This window comes from Anastrepha ludens, chromosome 6, assembly GCF_028408465.1.
Source record: "Anastrepha ludens isolate Willacy chromosome 6, idAnaLude1.1, whole genome shotgun sequence".
NCBI lineage: Eukaryota > Metazoa > Arthropoda > Insecta > Diptera > Tephritidae > Anastrepha > Anastrepha ludens.
Window position 1 is genome coordinate 21,751,055 of NC_071502.1, and position 19,191 is coordinate 21,770,245.

Here is a 19,191-nt window from a genome sequence, read left to right on the forward strand (position 1 = left end):
TGAAGCCAAGATTACTAAAGTTATTCACGAGATAACGACCGAAGTCCTCCAGCGAGTCATTCATTCAGTTGCGGCTAATATTTAAAAGGGATTATCTTTAAAAAATAAATGTCACCCATTTTTCTACACAAAAATAATAAAGATTGCCCAATCAATTTGAATTTTCGTTGTTTTATTTCAATTTAAAATTCGATACCTCTAAATTGATCACCCTTTCGGTGAAAATAAATATATGCACATGTTTGCATTGGTGCACGCGAATATGCATAAATTTCCTACAGGCAAAATATATTGCTCGCAACTGTCAAATAACAATACCAATAGTAAACAATCGTGAGATATTAGCTGTGACGTACAGATCAGCCGAAGCCCGCATTACATATCTACATACGTACTAAATAGGTATATAAGCACAATGGACGTAGTTATCACCGTACAGAAGTTACTGGCGCGCGAATCGGAAAGAACACACAGGTTGACAGAATTGAATCATTACTAAAAAGCAAAAACAAAACTGGACACAACAAAAAAAGTGTCATACTGCGAAAAACGTACTGCGAATATAGAAAGGCGATTGAAACGTGCGGTGATCGCACTGATATCTCGGAAGTGCAGTGAACAATACCTGAAAAACAGTCACAACATAGCCCCATAAATATTGTATATAATAAATGCGCACCATATACAGGTGCATGCAACGTGAATAAAATTTAGTATTACTAAAAAATCATACGTGAACGCCTACATACGTAACAGTACACACACACATACTGAGTAACTACTGTATTTTGTTATAAATTGATTCTGAAGTGTTCCTACTATCTGTGATAAGAAGAGTTTATGAAAAAGTGAAGTGGTTGGAAAATACGATAAATCAAAACAGTAGCCATTCATTATTTTTAAATGGATAGCAAATTGGAGAAAAATGAAAGCGATGTAAGTGTTTAGCTTATCGGACGGAAAGTTCTAATAAGCACAGAAATGGCTGTTTAATCCTTTTACGGTCAGTGGTGGTGGGTTGCTTATTGATAAGTTTTGACTCTGCTTTTTTTTGTTTTGTGATTTCAAATATTTTTTTACAAAAACATAGTTCATACTACAGCAAGAACTATTTAAAGCAAAGCTGCGAACTTTGTATAAAAATTGTAAAAAATCGTAAAATTTTCACTAAAATTTCAAAGCCTTTAATCGGTACTTTTAGAAATGTTTCGCGCATGCAGTTTTATAAACTATTGCATTTTGGTATAATAAAGTGCAAGTTTCAGGTAGATCAAAAGTCACACTGATTTTTGAGAATTTTTTTCGGACGCGTTCTTGTGCATTTTCTCAATTTAACGCTTGCTCCACATTTGTTTATATGGAAGAAAACACCCAAAACCGTCAGCAGCAAAAATTGTCAAAAACCACTTGCCTTATGTGGTAGTTGTTGTAGTATGCACTAAATTTTTATAAAAAATAATTGAAATTACAAAATAAATAAATAGTCAAAACTTGTCAATATGTGGTGTACATTTTTTTTAACGCTGCCGAGATATATATTTAATATTATTGAATTGATTTTAAACTTTTAACTTAATTTGTGGTATTTAAAGTTTCATGGGAAGCAAGATTGGAAAAAAGATTAACAAAAATATTTAAATAAATGTGGAAAAAAATATCAGTAAAACAAAATAAAATTTGTGTAAACAAAAAACACTCAAATTTGAAGGTGCATTTTTAGAGTGCAAAAACCGTTAGATTTTAGGCTATTTTGTTCTCCAAAACTTTGTTGGCACTGATACTTTTTGCTTTTGCTAGACAGTTGGTGATACGATGCTAATAAAAGAAAGTGTGTTTAAAATGAAAAATACCCGACAACAGATCGGAATTTGTTGTAACCTTTTTGCTCCCACGCGGAACCTTAGGAAATTATTATATATACATAAATAAAAAAAAAATGTTGTTCGTATTGTAAATAAATTACATAAATTAAATTTTTAAAAGTAAAAAATAATACATAAAAAATATGACAGCTGCATAGCTTTTCTTCGAAGCAGTCATTTTTTGTAGAGGCGCGCCCAAACCTGCAATTTTAAAGTCTACGTTGAAGAAAATTGTACACAAATTTTTTTCATATGTAAACATTTTTTTATAAAAACGATTTTTTAAGAAAAAAACAAAAATTAAAAACTAAAAGAAAAAAACAATTTTGCGTAGAATATTTTTCATATTTGGATTTTTATAAAAAAAAAATTTAAGAAAAAAATTCGAAACTAAAAACACTGATTTACTTGCAATTAATTATTAATTTTGAGTGTACAGAAAATTTTGCAGAATTTTTCTTCGCAACCATTTGCTGAAGGACGTTCGACCGAACCTGCAATTTTAAATTTTACGTTGAAGAAAATTTTACGCAAATTTTGTTCATATGTGGATTTTTATAAAAAAAAATTGTTAATTTTGTTGATCTTTTCACAATTTTTTTTTTTTGCGGGTAAACACACCAGCAACCATTTTTTGAAGACGCGCAGCCGAAGCCGAAAACTAGGCTGCAAAAATTTTACCCCATTTTTTTTCAAGTGTAGATTTGTAATAAAAACGTTTTTTTAAGAAACCATTTAAAAATTGAAAAAGAAAATTTTTCGAGTAGAATTTTTTCATATTTGGATTTGTATATAAAAATATTTTTTAAAGAAAAAGATTCAAAATTTTGAAAAAAAAATTTTGTTCAAAAATATTTATAAAAAAGCTGCAATTAATTATTAGTTTTGGGTTTACACAAAATTTGACACAGCTTCTCTTCGAAGCCATCATTTTTTGTAGGACGCGCGACCGAAACCGTAATTTTTAATTTTACTTTGAAGAAAATTTTCGCACACTTTTTTCATATGTGAATTTGTAAAAAACCATTTTTTTAGGAAAAAACCACAAAAAATTTTGTTCGAAAATTATTAATAAAAAAACTGTTGCTTTCTTTAAATTTTAGGTTATCCTATTTATAATATTTTAGTTCGAAAAAAAAAAAATTAAAATGAGATTAACAAACCCTACAAATAGCCATCCAGGCAAACTAGTTCAAAACTTTATAATACATCATGCTGCTCTTATTTTTACCACCACTGTACCATATATTGCAATTCTCAGGCGAAAGTAGAACTTAAAGTTCAAATACCATTTATTGAGTAGATTTGTAGTTGGCTTGTTTGAAGGAAATACCCCTTAAGTGTAGTAAATTATTGAATTACCTCAATCTTCACCTCAAGAACTATGAAGGGCGCACTTGAGAGTTTTCCAATATTACATTTTTTTTACAAGCTTTAATTTACAAATTAGTTCTATTATTTGTATCCAAAACGAGTGCTAACTACCAGGATCCGATAGTGTTTCATACTTCGCTTATGGCTGTAATCAAAGGCAGTTCGAAAAATATTTGTAGACACTTAAATTTTAATTAAGTAGTTCAAGGGTACGCACTAGAGAAGTATTCTATGTATTGTCTTCTGCTTCAAGTGAATACCTATAAATTTCTAAATATTTAATTAATATCTTCAACTCAATGAATGCACACTCATGCACATATCATATACCTTTTTACAATAAAAACAATTCATTATATGAACGCAAATATTGGGTAGTCTAAAAAGTTCTGTAACAAATTGCCGTATATCGATACGGCTTTAAACTTGAATACCTCTTATAATTTGCATTGCTTCTAGAAACAGTAATGAGTGTTTGAAAAACTATATTCTGAAGATTCAAGAATAATATTGGAAAAAAATTGTCTTTTGCAAAAATTTTCAGCATTTTCGTCACGGTAAGCTCTTTTGCTATAAAAATGGAAGAATGCGATGAAGGCTGCTAATCGTACAATTGCGATTTCTAGGTTCAGCGGAATGATTTGTTAGTTTGTGTTCCTAAAATTTCGATATTGAAAATTACCTCGCCGCTGTGGTTGGCCAGAAAAGGAATTGAGAAAAACCAACATATATTAAAGTAGCCATAACTAACTGTACCGCTTTTTTCTAATTGCGGTCGCCCCCGACAGACAATGGCAAACCTCCGAGTGTATTTCTGCCATAAAAAGCTTCTCATAAAAAACCATTTACCGTTCGGAATCGATTTAAAACTGTAGGTCCCTTCATTTGTGGAACAACATCAAGACTCACACCACAAATAGGAGGAGGAGCTGGGCCAAACATCCCAAAACGGTCGACTTGCATTTGAATCTAAAAGAATACGGCGATCGTGGGAATGGAACGGCTTTTCGTCATTTCATTTTGTGCTGGCAACCGAATGTTGGTTGGTTGGTTAGTTAGAGTGGTGACTCATCCAGAATCCAACTAGCGCTTCCAAACTATTTTGTTGCCAAATCGTTCAAGGCTTCAATGCCCCGGACCCAGATTAAAGTAACTTTATGGTTTTCGCCCAAGGTGGTAAGGCTATTCCTGCTTTGTTCCCCCAGTTTAGAGGTTGTTGTCGCCGAATCCAGTGCCTGGATTGCAGCTTGGCTATCCGAAATAATAGCGATATTGCCCTTAAAAGATGGATCTACGATTAGTAACCTACAAGCTTCCCCAATTGCCAGTTGGTTAGAGTGGTGATTCATCCAGAATCCAACTAGCGCTTCCGCACCATTTTGTCCAATTGCCAGTACTTCCGCCTGGAAGACACTGCAGGCATTAGGGAGACGCACAGATTTTTCGAGAATGTACACGGAAAACAAATAACAAAAATAGCTAATCTACACAAGGATGCGGCTTCCGAATTCGCTGTGTCGTCAGGCTCCGTGAATAAACAAACAAAAGGAAGGAGAATTACTGGTTTATGAAGAGTAGGCGAAAGCCATAGAAACAAACCCAACACAAGAAGTTATACGCACACACACACACTTTTTTGCCGCTGCATTATCCGCACAAAATGCATTTGGAGGCTTTATATTAATTCGAGCTTTTACAATTTAACACGCGGCACTTCGTTTTCAATAATTTGTTTAGTTGAAATGCTACAAATCTTCAAATTATATATTAATATTAACAAACACTTCACTGAATTTTTACAAACTTCCAAGTCGTCTTTCTTTTGTTTATTTGTTCGTTTGCTTTGTATTGTGAAGGAGCCTGACGCCAGACTTGCCAAAATCGCGAAAAATAAAGTAACTGTTTTGGGAAGGCGCCACCTTAAGTATGCTATTTGCTTTGTGTTACCTTCTCCTTCTCAGAAAAAAGAATAATTGGGGGTGATTCTTATGTATTTTTTCGCACCAAATAGTAATTTGATCCATAAAATTGTTCTTAAATGCCACAAAATTTGCCATTTGGTCATTATTTGAAGTTGTTGAGTACCAAAAATGTTGTATTTATGTTTTTGTTTTTCTACTTTTTGAGAACTAGAATTTGTTATTTTTTTTTTATTTTCTAATTTTGGGCATTCTTTGAATTTTTTGAAAATCAACATTTTTTTTATTTTCTATTTTGGACATTTGGGGTTTTTGAGAACCAAAAATCTTTATTTATGTCCTATTTTCTATTTTGGGTATTATTTCAGTTTTTTGAGAATTAAAACATTTTTATTTTTTTCTTATTTTCTATTTTGGGCATTCTGTGGGGTTTTTGAGAACCAAAAAATTTTTATTTTGTTTGTTATTTTCTATTTTGGGCATTCTTTGGGGTTTTTGAGAACCAAAAATTTGTATCTTTTTCTTATTTTAAATTTTGGGCATTAGTGGATTTTTTGAGAACTAAAAACTTTAATTTTTTTGGTTTTTTGAGAATTAAACATTTTTATTTCTATCTTATTTTCTATTATATTTTGGGCTTTCTTTGAATTTTTTAATAACCAAATTTTTATTTTTTTTATTTTCAATTTTGGGCTTTCTTTGAATTTTTTGAGAGATCAAAAATTTTTATTTTTTTTTTATTTTTAATTTTGGTTATTCTTTGATTTTTTTGAGAACCAGAAACTTTATTTTTTTTTTGCTATTTTGGGCTTTCTTTGAATTTTTTGAGAACCAAAAATTAACATTTTTTTTTTCTTATTTCCAAAATCACATTTAATACGCAATTTAGATTTAAAACTAATTTCCTAAAATTTATTTACGATACTTTTTCAAAGAAGTTGTGAATATTTAATATTTAACCATTCAAGCCTATTAGGGTCTGATTGCATACAAGAGACGATAACGAATAACTAATTAAATTCTGAGCAATATTTGGCTTTCTAAAAGTTTCACAAAAATAAAAGAATTAACCAGTTTTTAAATATTTGACCCTAGAAATACCGAAAAACATACTTAAAAACAAAAACAGTACAAGCGAACATATTTTTTTAACAAGGTACGTTACAAAATAAAATTATTTCAATAAAGAAAGTTAAAAAACCAACAACAAGCTTTTCTCAAACTGGTTAGCGCACTCTTTAGACCACCCAATATTTACGTGAAGAAATCTGCTTCACAAATAAATTAAGCCTTAGAAAGCTGTTTTGAATCCATGTTAATTAATAATCAGGAATAACCAGTATACGGTGGATATAATGCGACTGATTAATTGTTGTGATTTCGAAGAAATGGCAACTAGAAATAACTTTTGCCAATTAGAAAACGCAGATTACTCACACACAAGTACATCTGTTGCGAGATCTGCACTGCTCGTGTACCGGTCATTATTTTCAAATCTTCTTTGTTAAAATTTTTGCGCGTTTCATAATTTTTTATTTATTTTTTTAAATTTATTTATTGTGATCTGTTGAATAGCATTTAAAAATATTTATATTTGAAACTAAGATACTCTACGAGACGTGTATTCCTCAATTTTTGCTTTTTAGCTTATGAGATCTATTGTTGATTCCCTTTTCAATCTGCTAAAGGAAATGTCATTGGTGGTGATTTCTATAATTAAGGGGTTTGGGTGCGATTGAAGTTTTATATCGTGCTGCCTCATTACACCTTTTGATTTCTTCAGCTATTGTAGGAGCTGTGCGATCACAGCCAATTTGGGCATTTGCGATTATTCTGAGAGTTTCCGATTGGAATTTTTGGAGCATTTCGAGGTTTGAGTTAGCTCCGGTGCCCCAGAGTTGTATGCCATATACCCATACTGGTTTTATGATAGCTGAGTACAGTGCGAGGTTATTTTCGAGGAAACATGGGAATTGCGATTTAACAGCCAAAAAAGACTTCGGAGTTTGAGCCTTGCGTGTAGTAAACATATGAGTTTTTCATGTAAGCCTGTAGTCAAGATGCATTCCGAGATATTTTGCAACATTACTTTAGGTATGGTTGTGTTATTTAGTCTAACTGGTGTATCTTAAAAAAGTACTGTAAAAGTAAAGTAGGTGCAGCGTGAAATCAGAAGTTACATTCTTGCCATTTTAGTATTTGCTTTTCAGTTTTTGTTGATATTTATTATTATTATTATTTATTAGAATAATATAAAATATTACACTAACTTAAAAACAAAACAAAAGAGCACACTAGCTGCTTGGGCCTTCGGTAATTGTTGATATTTGATTTGTAGCCAACTTCAGGTATAGTAAATTAACAAACATCGGAATGCAAATTCTTATAATTATTTTGTTTAAAGCCGCAATAGTAATTACTTTTGCATTGCTTATTCATTTTTATTTAAATTAAAATAAATTAAAAACAAGGATGCCTTCGAGTTTTTCAATTACGACGTTTAAAGCCAGCTAGAATTTCCATATATATATAAATACCTTAAACGGAAATCTAAATTACAATGGGGAAAACTACCTTTTCTTCATTTGTGTTTCCATAAACAATTCACGGCCAATTTATCATTAATTTCATATACAATTTGCCTTGTGCGACGTCTATAAGAAATCTGTAGTGCTTTTCGCACAGAAGCAACCTTTCGCAACTTAGTAGGTACGCCTGCGCTTGGCTGCGCTACCACATCGATGTACAACTCATTAAAGCTGATTAGAAAAATGAATACCAAAAAATCCATAATCACGCACCGCTGCAGGAAAAATTTGAATTAGTTATTTTTAATTTTTTTTAACTCCATTTATTAAATACAATTCGTCGTACGCAACCTCCAGTATTACATTTAATTAAAATTAAATTAAATTATGGAACCATGACTACTGAACAAATTTCGAACCAGTGAAACAAATTGCGTTAATTGCGTTTCAGTTTGCAACTCGTGTGGCCAGTGCTGACTTTTTCTTTGAAAAAATGGCAGTGTCAAAGCTGTGACGCAAGTAATATATAATTGCCACGGTTTTTTATGCAAAAAGTTGCTGAGTTGAGTAGCATTGGAAAATGATATGTGATTTTTGAATTCAAACCTTGTGGTTCTTTGTAACATATTGGGTTGTTCGGAAAGTAATTTCGTGTTTTTGTGGATATATCGAGCTTCAAGGTTAAGCCCAGGCCTTTCAGGTGGCCATAAGCAGTTGAATTCGACCTCTGACCGATCTCACTAATGCCTTTATCGCGTCTTTATTCAGTCGGCCTTCCAGAACGTGGTGCTTCTTCGACATCAAAATTGCCGGATCGAAATTTTCCAAACCAGTTCTGGCGCTGGCGTGTTGTCAACACATCTTCTCCATACACATCGGTTAATTTCTTTCTGGCTTGAACAGCATTTTTATCTTTTTATAGTAAAAAAGTAAAATATGACGAAAATGCTGCTTAATGCTCTCTATATTTAAAAGGGCACCGAACAAAAACTACAGCGTAAAATCAATTGAACTTATTCACACACAAGCCTTGCTATGTCAGCTGTCAAAACATATGTGAAAAAATACAATTAAATCCTATATCGGGAAAAAACGGAATTACTTTCCAAATAACCCAATATTTGAGTTTTTGAAATTGTGTTTGGGATATTTAATTTGAATATTAAGGTGCATTTCATCAAGTCGTTAAATATATTTTAAATATGCATACATGAAATAATAAAATAAAAGTATTTATATTAAAGTTCATTAAACTCCTAGACCGACATATGCGAGTAAGTCAAGTTATTTCGGTCTCTTATATGAGCTCTACAGTGGCATGATAAACGATTTTTTGTGGCAAGAAATTGATAAAATGGTAGTTGAGCGATCTTTGGTTTTAGCAAATTGGTGCGGCAGTTCATGCCACAATCGTTCTTTTGCGTGTCAAGTTCGTTAATTGCATTGTCAGCCATCTCAGCGATACGAATTAGTCTGCTCGCAGCTGCGATTTGACGATGTTGGCCTTTTTTTGTGGGCTAAGCAAGGCAAGGGCAGGTGAATGCAACAGTATGGGGGAGTTCGTAAATCTTCAGGCGCACTAAACTACGAATATTCGGCCCATGCGGGAAGTCCATATTGTTGTACGGAAGCGAAACATAGCTGGTCTCTAACACCATCACATAGAGACTACATTTTTTCATCAACAAATGCCACCCCACCATTTGCAGAATATTCTGGCCAAACACCATCAGTAACGACGCACTCTGGAAATTAACGAACGAGGAGCTCATCCTTAGGCAAATCATACTCAGAAAGTGGCGATAGATAGGTCACACATTGAGAATACCACCAGATAGCTTCACGAGAATGGCACTGGACTGGAACCCGCAAGGGAGCAGAGGTCGCAATCGACCACTTGGAGAAGGTCGATGCTGCGCGAACGAGCAGATGCCGACATCTCATGGGACGGTGCAGAAACAACAACACAGAACCGTATACGATGGAAGAGTCTTGTCGAGACCCTATGCTCCCGAGAGTAGTGAACAAGGAAAGCAAAAAGAAATACACGCAGAAGATGGCGAGTACAGAATCAGGCCAAATTAGGAGTTGCTAAGTGTCTACAATGGCGGCCGCCGTAGCCGAATGGACTGGTGCTTGACTACCATTCGGAATTCAGAGAGAAAGTAGGTTCGAATCTCGGTGAAAGTCTCTGCAATGTCGAATTGTAAAATTTTTCATGTCGCAACGCATTAGATGGACAGGTCACATCATCCGCATGGATGAGGGTAGGCCACGAAAACTTCTGCTAGACTACAATCCTCTATGCCCAAACGCCGCCGAAGACAAAATCAATTTGGCTGCATAACGTCACCGAATACCTGAATAAAATAGGCGTCAAAAACTGGAAATCTCTAGCGCTGAATCGTGTCGAATGGAGAAGGATTGCTAAGGCAGCTAGATGCACACCCCGGACTGTAACGCTATGATGATGAGTAAGCTCATATCCCTTGTTTGTTCGTCTGTGTGAGATTCTAAAGTGAAGGAAGTTACCGGAAGACGAAAGTTTAACGTAAAAAGCTTATGGGGAAAAGTAAACATACCAAGCGGCAGACGTTTTATTATTTTATTATAATTAGTGTTGTATCTTTGTCAAAACATGTCCACATACCACGAGATAGTTGAGTTAAAATTTGGCTCGTGCCGCCCGTAAAATTTGCTATCGTGCAAGTAAACAGCAAAAATGAATTCCTCAGTTAAAAATTGAATCTCAAAAACACAAATTATGTCTGCTTTGCACCACTACGTGGAAGTAATATTATTGTGCAACAAAATTGTGTGGTTCAGTCAATAATCTGGGTAAACAAATAAATTCATTGCCGCCTCACGTTTTTACTATCGTTGATTTATGATTGGTGGAGGTGAATATACTTGAAGGGCAATTAGTGAGGTCGGGAGTTAGACAACAGCGCACAATTATCTACAACAAGTATCCGCCAAATACCTACAATTGTTATTAATTCTACAAGAACAGTTTAAATATTGTAAATATTTATGACCGCTAATCAGTGGAGAATTGGTTGACCGCATTCAAGTGAATACCCCAGAGTGTTATGTATTTGTGTACGTGTGTGTGTGTATGTGCGAGTATAAGCAGTTTTGTAAGTTTTTAAATACTTTGAATAAGTAAAGGGACTTTTAGTTGAATATCAGTTGCTGCAACAACACGCAATATTCATAGTTCAATTATGTGTTTAATGAGGTTTTATATTGTAAATTAAGAAAATGCTGATTAAATGCAGGAATGTTATAAATATTAACACTTGCGAAGCTGATTTTAATTCTTTTGTCTTTACATTAAGTTTTTATGAACGCAAGGTTGTGGGAATGAACTCAGTAGAACTTGGGATCATTGTTCGAGTACTCGCGGAGTAGTCCACTGCGCGCATACGATTATTTTTCACGCTTTTCTACACATATCGCTGTACATACATGGTTGTTCAATAAATTTTGTGGTTTGATAAGAAAGACGTAATTTTATACTTTGAAATACACTTTATTATTCAGTATACAGGTAGTCTCCCTGAACATCAATACACTTGTACCAACGAGATTCTAGTTTATAAATTCCCTACCTGAAGTCAGATTTTGGAAGCGTTGCAAAATACGCTTCCCTATGGCCTCATTAATTTTCCTTTGCAAACTGGATCTTTGTTCACGTACTTTTTTTCTTCAGCTGATCTAAAAGGTTACAATAATATTCAGAATTTGTTGTTTTACCAGTTTGCAAGTAATCCACAAATAAAATTCTTTTCGCATCCCTAAAAACTGACCCCAACACCTTCTTGTGCGGTTTCTGGACACGAACTCGTTTCGGAGCCGATAAACCAGGTTCACCCCACTCTTTAGTCTCTTGTTTTGATTTAGAATTATGCTGATAGACCCAAGTAACATCCATAGTGATGAACCGACGCACAAAATTCACTTTATCCTTCCGAAACAGCTCAAAATGTTTCTGAGAAAGTCGCATTCGAATGTGTTTTTCTTCCATTGTTAGCGAATGCGACATCCCGCTTTGTGCGGCGCACAGCTTTCTGAAACCCAATACTTCGGTCAAAATATTGCTTACACTGCCCAATGAGATGCCTTAGGCCTCTACTAAATCTCTTTCAGTCACTCGACAAGTTTCCAATACGATTCCCTGTATTTTTTCTACGATTTCTGGTGTTGTTGCTCTTTTTGGACATTCTTGGCGTTGGTCGTCTTCGAGGTTTGTACGGCCACGTTTAAATTCAGTAAGCCATCCTTCTGATGTATTTATTGAGGACGAAAAGTCCTTATTACACTTATAACACTTAAAAAGAGTCCTAATTTCCTTGCACTCTCAACATTCGTTCACAAATTTTCTTTGCTTTTAAGCCTTCTGCACTGTAGAAAATACTGTGACACGTCGATACTAAATTGGCTAAAATGTAGGAGTAGCAATGCTCTCTCTTATCGAACCGCAAAACTTATTGAAGAACCTAGTATATAAATATATTGTCGCCTATACACTTTTTTTGGGTGTTTTGGCCGAACGACTGCTCCTATTTGCGGCGTGGCCCTTGATGCTTTTCCACAAATGGATTGACCTACAGGTTCTTTTTTCTCGTGAGTGGAAAGTGTCTAGCATCGTCTCTTCTCTTAAAGCCCCTGAGAAAATCAGGAGCGATCCTCGAACTTAGTGGGGTATCAACCTTCTTTCAGTATTGAAAAGGGTTCTGGTTTAGTGACTTCAGGGGCTAACTCGCGGTATTAGGTCGGATAGGCAATATGGGTTCAGAAAAAATGAGTATGAATGTATGTTCAGGGTGTGCTTAGGGAGAACATTAAAAAATATGTCCTTGACATGCTTATTGACTTCAAGGCGGCATTTGCTTGCCTATGCTGGAATCGAGTGTTGCAACGACTGGAAGAGCTTGGCTGTCCGGAAATTGCTATGTGGCGGAGTTATTTTTCGGGCAGAAAACCACATAATTGGTATAGATGGAAGTGTGCAGCTTGGGGTGGAAGCGATGCTGTCCGCAGGGGTCCATTTATGGTGTATTTATTTCAAACATGACGATAGACTGCTCTCTGACAGTTAGAACCTCTTTGTAAATATTGTGCGCATGCGGGCGACACTCTCATTTTGGGGGATGAAAAATTGAGCGAATAGCAGACAATATTGAGCAGTGTGGATATTAGTTGGACCGATGGACGATATGATGTGAGTTTTGTAGTCTCCAAGTGTCCATGCTTAGTCAGTATGCGCATGAAGTGTTTAAATGGCTGAGTTTTTTTTTTTTTGCGTTCAGTTAATTAGCTAGGGTTGTGTGTTTTTGTGGGGCACGGGGTATTTTTTTACCCTGGCCACCAGTCCAGAGATGTATGAAATCTCAACTAGTAGTAGTATTGGCTATGGAATCTGACCAGAGACTTAAATCTGTTGGCGCGGGGAAGAGGAGCCCGCGGAGTTCGCTCCGACCTGCACGTGGAACGGTAACTCGAAGAGTAGGTATCGTGTTGGTTGTGTTTAACACTCAAAAGCGGGTGGAGCCTTTTTGGCTCGATGTGGAGTTGCATTGCAACCGGGTGCCGGAGCCAAAGTACGGCATAGGCTTGGATAGACCTTGAATCCCACCAAAGTAGCTAGTATATCCATTCCACACTACCAATTGGTACGCATTGATTAGATTGGGGTAAGGCCGACGTCGGCACGTACTCCCGTGAATCATACCGCATGCTGACTTTGAATAATTGAAATGCCCATATCATCTTGGCATTACAGTTCGGGTGAACTATTGCATCCTCTACAATACGCATCCATTCCTCTCGACAGCCCGCTTTCGCTTTATGTTGTGAGATTCTCATCTTTCGTATATCCTCTTCTGCGTATTGCAACCATCGTCTCCTTGGCCCGCTTCTCCTTCTTGCTCCTTCAGAATTTGCTTCATATACTTTTTTGGTCGTTCTTTCGCTGTTCATTCTTAGAACGTGTTCATACCACCGTAATCTTTGGGACTTTATGAACCGCGTTACATTTCCTCCCGTGATTAAAACACTGAGCTCGTGGTCCATAAGCGCAAAATCCTTTCGTTCTTCGAACACTCTTTCATATAGATATATGCGACAGTGAATTGAAAAAAGTATTTATAAATAAAATTATATTTTATGAATGAAAGATTAATAAAAAAAAGTTTACAAAATTATGTTAACCTGTGCAACTAAAGCTATTTCCAAACTAAATAATAAATATAATACATTTTATTCCAGACGCAACCCAAAGGTTGGACTCCGCTGCTGGCGTTGGTATGTGTCGCAACCACTTTTGGTACTGCAATACCCGTAGGCTATTGCCTCGGTGTTATGAATACACCAGCTGAGGTAAATTCAGAACTCGAAATTCGAAAATCTTTTTTTTTTGTACTTTTCATTACAAAAACTTATTTATTTCTACAGTATATTAAATCCTGGTGCTTGGATGCCTTTGTGATACGTTATGACGAGCATCTAACTTCAGCGCAACTTGATCTGATTTGGTCGGTGATTGTGTCGATATTTCTTATAGGCGGAATTTTCGGCTCATTTATAGCTGGTGGATGTTGCAACCGATTTGGAAGGTAATACAAATACTATTGCTTTTCTTATAGTTTTATTCTAAAATTTCTTGAACGCTGATATTAGACGGGCTCAATTAGAAACAATAAGTCAAAGGAATCATCATATTGCATTACCTGAGGCTTCAGTGCCCAGGCTGAATGAAAGTACTGCTACTCTTACTCCTACTTGTCCGTCGAACTCAAAACTATCTGTGAATATTGTAATATAAATCGATTTATTGATACTTTATAAAATGAGTTTTGGCCAGCAAACGTTATCCTAAAGACCATAGTGCGATGGGGAGAGTACAGAAGGCGGTGCGACATTCGCGACCCACAAAGCCTCTCTCAGGGATTTAATTTGTTGACTCGCATTGCTTTTACCGTATATATGTAACATATATATATACATACATGTCGTTATTTAAAATTTATTTACAATATAGACATGAATAAAATGTAAAATTTCCAAAATGAGCATAGCGCATCGACAAGTTCTCTCCATCTAACTCTAGTTTTGGCTAAGGTTTTAGCCTTGATCCAGGATACTTGGGTTTCTTCTAACTCTCATTTGGTATAGAGGATCCATGGACCCATGGATCCCATGGAATATAGCTTAGCTAAGTCAATTTCTACTTCGACTGGGCTGGTGCTTGTGCGTAACAAAAGCTCTTAATTTGTAAGAAGTTTTAGCCAGAAAAGTCGCAGTATTTGTTGTTGGAATTGTTGCTTAGATTAGATTAGATTTGTGGGGGGTTTGACAAGTCCAAGCACTCAGTCAGGAGAGCATTGTACTACACCCGGAGAGAATTCAATAGAAATAATAGAGATAGGAAAGATAAAATGTAGGTGCTAAGACGGAAAAATAAGTTTGAGGTCACTCTTCCACAAATCTCTTGGATTCATTGATACATCTTAAGAGATCCGGAAGAGGAAGAGTATGAACTTTATCCATACTCAGTATATCACAACCCAATATCCTAAGTCTGATTCTGGAAAACGCCAAACATCTACAGAGAAAATGCTTTGAAGTGTCGTCATCCTCAAGATAGGATAGGCATATCGGGCTGTCGACGACCGCCATGGTAGCCATATGCTGACCACAGGCGTTGTGCCCTGTGATTACACCCACCAGTACTCTCAGCTTCTTCCGATTAAGCTTTAGGAGAAAGATCGCTAATTTCCTGTTTGGTTCTTTCACAAAGCTCTTGGCTACTCTGTACGAGTCAACCCTGACCAACGACCTCATGAAGTCGTCAATCCATAGTTAAATCAATGCAGAATTGACACCTAGAAAGGGTCTAGAGTGCTCAGAGGCATATTTGCAGAGCCTTCATTAGCCAGTTTTCAGCTAACTCCTTCCCTGTAAAACCATAATGTCCAGGCACCTAAATAAGACTAACTTTGTTGTGTTTTGCAACACTGTTCAGTTTTGTCTTACATTCACCGACTAATTTCGAGGAGCAGTGTGAGCAGGGCATTGTAGCAGTAAAACATTCCTCATACATACATTTCTCAAGTGCTGCTGGAGTCACAGTCCTTGACCGGTTATATAGTGAGTCCGGGTCGTTCCGGAAACGTAGAACCGACGGTCGGGGGAACACCCCAGTATTTGTCGTAAGCATCACGTGATAAAAAATTGGAGGTTGTGATTTGTTGCCTGCGTCAAGCTCGTACTTGTGCAACCGTATAACAGCACTGCAGTTGAGGACTCTTATTTTTGTGCTCTATGAGATGTTGCTGCATCTCTAAACTGTATTGCGTATAATAAAAGCACTTCTCGCATTATCATTTATACGCAATTCTTTTTGTGGCGCACCCTCCAGTCCTGTAGCAAGCACGCGAATTTATTGTACTACGCTCCCGTCTCTCTTGCTTGTCCAATTGTTACGTCAAAGCCAAAAATACGCCCACTGATGTCGTAATCATGTAATCTATCATTCTTTCCCGGATGTATATATTTTGTGGGATTTTTATTTGTGTGCGTACTTTATTGGTATTCAAAGTCGAGTCTCCTTAGGTCAAAACCGTTGCCATTGATATTAAAGGCACCTGGAGTATATAACTTTTTGCTGCCAGAAAAAAATTATGTAATCAAAAGCTTCCTAATAAAAATTGTAAATCATTAAGCTGACATTTCAATATCCATTTTCAGATTCCATTTAAGTGATCGTCCATATATTTCTAATTTTTTTTTTCTTACTCCTTTTTCTTTTCATATTCCAAGAAAGGGATCTCTGCTGGTCAGCGCCTTTCTGTTAACTCTCTCTGGCATTCTTCTACACTTTTGCCGCATGACAAACTCTGTGGAGATGCTTCTAATCGGACGCTTTACCATCGGCGTTGCAGCAGCGATCACTTACACAGTTCATCCAATTTATTTACTCGAGATTTCGCCCACTCATTTGCGTGGCAGTGCGGCGGTGTTTACATCCATCGGAGTGACCGGCGGAATTTGTGTGGGACAAGTTTTCAGCTTGCAACAAGTTTTCGGTACCGAGGAACTTTGGCAGTTTGCACTCAGTTTCTACACCGTCTTTGTGATCGTTAGTTTCTTGCCGGTTTATTGGTTTCCAGAATCGCCACGTTGGCTCTATTTGATGCGTCAGAATGAGCAGGCAGCACGCAATGAGCTGCAACGTTTGCGTGGCAAAAATTCAGATGCTTGTGTGAATGCCGAAATCGCTGACATGAAAGAGCTGGCCACATGCACGGCCAACGAGAAGATGGGTTTTGTGGCGGTGGTGCGGAATCCTGAATACCTGTTGCCGCTGGTCATTTGTTGTTCGTTTCCTTTGTGCCAACAATTGAGTGGCATTAATGCGATATTCTTCTACTCGGTGAGAATATTCATGAAGGGTGGCTTTTCATTGGAGACTGCGACGTGGATGAACTTTGGTGCTGGTCTTTTGAATTTGGCATTCGCTGCCGTAAGCCCGGTGATGGTGCAAAAGTTCGGGCGCCGACCGCTAATGATGTCTTCAGCTGGAGGTTGTGGTCTGTCACTTCTCGGCATGGCGTTTGCTTTAAATTACATTGTGAGTATTTTTTAAAAGAAATTTATAGCCATACATGCACGTGTATGTATGTATATGTATGCGTATATTTGTAAGTATACTAAGCGTATAATTTGCTTTGCATTCTCATAGGATCGCGTTGACTGGTTGCCCATTCTATGCATTGCCTTCATCGCTTCGTTCATATTCTTCTTCAATCTGGGCTTGGCGCCTGTGCCATATTTTGTGGGCGCCGAGCTTTTTGAGGTTGAATCGCGTTCGGTGGCCATGTCAATGGGTAATTGCTTTTCATGGAGTGGCAATTTTATGATTGGCATGTTCTTCCCCATGTTGGAGGCTGTTTGGGGCTCTTACGCCTTTCTGCCTTGTGCTGCGATGTGCCTGTATTGTTTCCTCCTGACGTGGCGTTATCTGCCCGAGACTCGCGGAAAAGATGTTGCGGACGTAAAGCCAATGATGTCAAAAGGTTTTCGGTCAAAAGTTCATTAATCAGTGATATCTACTTTTGTAGTTTAGGCAAACCAATATTCTTGAAGGCAATAGTGTGTATGTATGTATATATGTATATGAAACAATATGTAGATATGTATTCCTTGTTGTTATTGTAAAACTTAATTGTAAGTTCTTCGTCACTATAAGTAATTGCGTGTGCTCCTTGAGCAGATATTTGTATATAAATATTTATTTATTAATTTCATCTGCCACACATCTTAAGGCCATATCCTTCCCATGCATTCTAATGTAAGTTGTTATTGTCGTATTATGTCGCAAAATTCTGTATTATATTACAATAAAAAAATAAAAACTTAGTCAAAAATGTATTCAAGCTTTTTGTCTGAACAGAGGTGATTCCAAGGCATATTAAAAAGGTAGTATTGCTGATTTGATTTTTTATTCTATGCATTAAAAAAAAAATAAATAAATAAATAATTGGCGCGTACACTTCTGTTAGGTGCTTGGCCGAGCTCCTCCTCCTATTTGTGGTGCGCGTGTTGATGTTGTTCCACAAATGGAGGGACCTACGGTTTCAAGCCGACTCCGAACGGCAGATATTTTTATGAGGAGCTTTTTCATGGCAGAAATACACTCGGAGGTTTGCCATTGCCTGCCGAGGGGCGATCGCTATTAGAAAAATGTTTTTATTAATTTTGCTTTCACCGAGATTCGAACCAACGACCTCTCTGTGAATTCCGAATGGTAATCACGCACCTACCCATTCGGCTACGGCGGCCGCCATGCATTAGGTCTATGAATTTTCAAACTCTGGTGATATTGTTTGACGAAAAAGAACTACATTATTTTCTCGGTAGATGGCTGCAGTGATCGATATCTCGAAAAGAATCTATCAAACAATTTAAAGTTTATGCTTTTTGTCAAGGTGACATTTCACACTAAAAAAATTCCTTTGCTGCTTTTTGTTTGTTCCATTCAGTTGTGAGTTACAGGGTGTTAGAAAAGTGGTTGCGTACGCTTATGAGGTGGTATTAATGGTGTCAGGGCTGTGTCCCAATACGATCAGTGGGATCATTCAAAGGGCGCCAGGCGAGCTTAACTCTTGGGCTACAGGCTGTGGCCTAAGTTTAAACGCGCGCAAGACAGAACTCATGCTATTTACCACCAGATATAAGGTACCAATTTTTACCCTACCAAATATTAACGGACAACCGCTCTCACTTTCAACCAGTGCAAAGTACTTAGGGGTAATTCTGGACTCCAAACTTAGCTGGAAATTAAACACTGAAGATCGGTTAAAGAAATCAGAAATCGCTTGATATGCCTGTAAATGTATGTTAGGAAGAAGATGAGGTCTTCAACCCTAGTATTCATTAAGTGGTTGTATAGGGTGGGCCATGTGCAATTTTGAATCAGCTATAAAAAAAAACTAATCAATA

At 36.6% G+C, this 19,191-nt stretch overlaps 1 protein-coding gene across 1 annotated transcript; it reads left to right on the plus strand.

Moving 5' to 3' along the window:
* The first annotated feature begins 449 nt into the window (after positions 1 to 449).
* On the plus strand, positions 450 to 18,075 carry LOC128867323 (solute carrier family 2, facilitated glucose transporter member 1). Its single transcript, XM_054108440.1, has 5 exons — positions 450 to 936; positions 13,957 to 14,067; positions 14,143 to 14,303; positions 16,510 to 17,320; positions 17,432 to 18,075. Exons 1-5 carry the CDS (start codon positions 904 to 906, stop codon positions 17,786 to 17,788), a joined length of 1,473 nt encoding a protein of 490 aa, XP_053964415.1. The 5' UTR covers positions 450 to 903; the 3' UTR covers positions 17,789 to 18,075.
* The last annotated feature ends 1,116 nt before the right edge of the window (positions 18,076 to 19,191 follow it).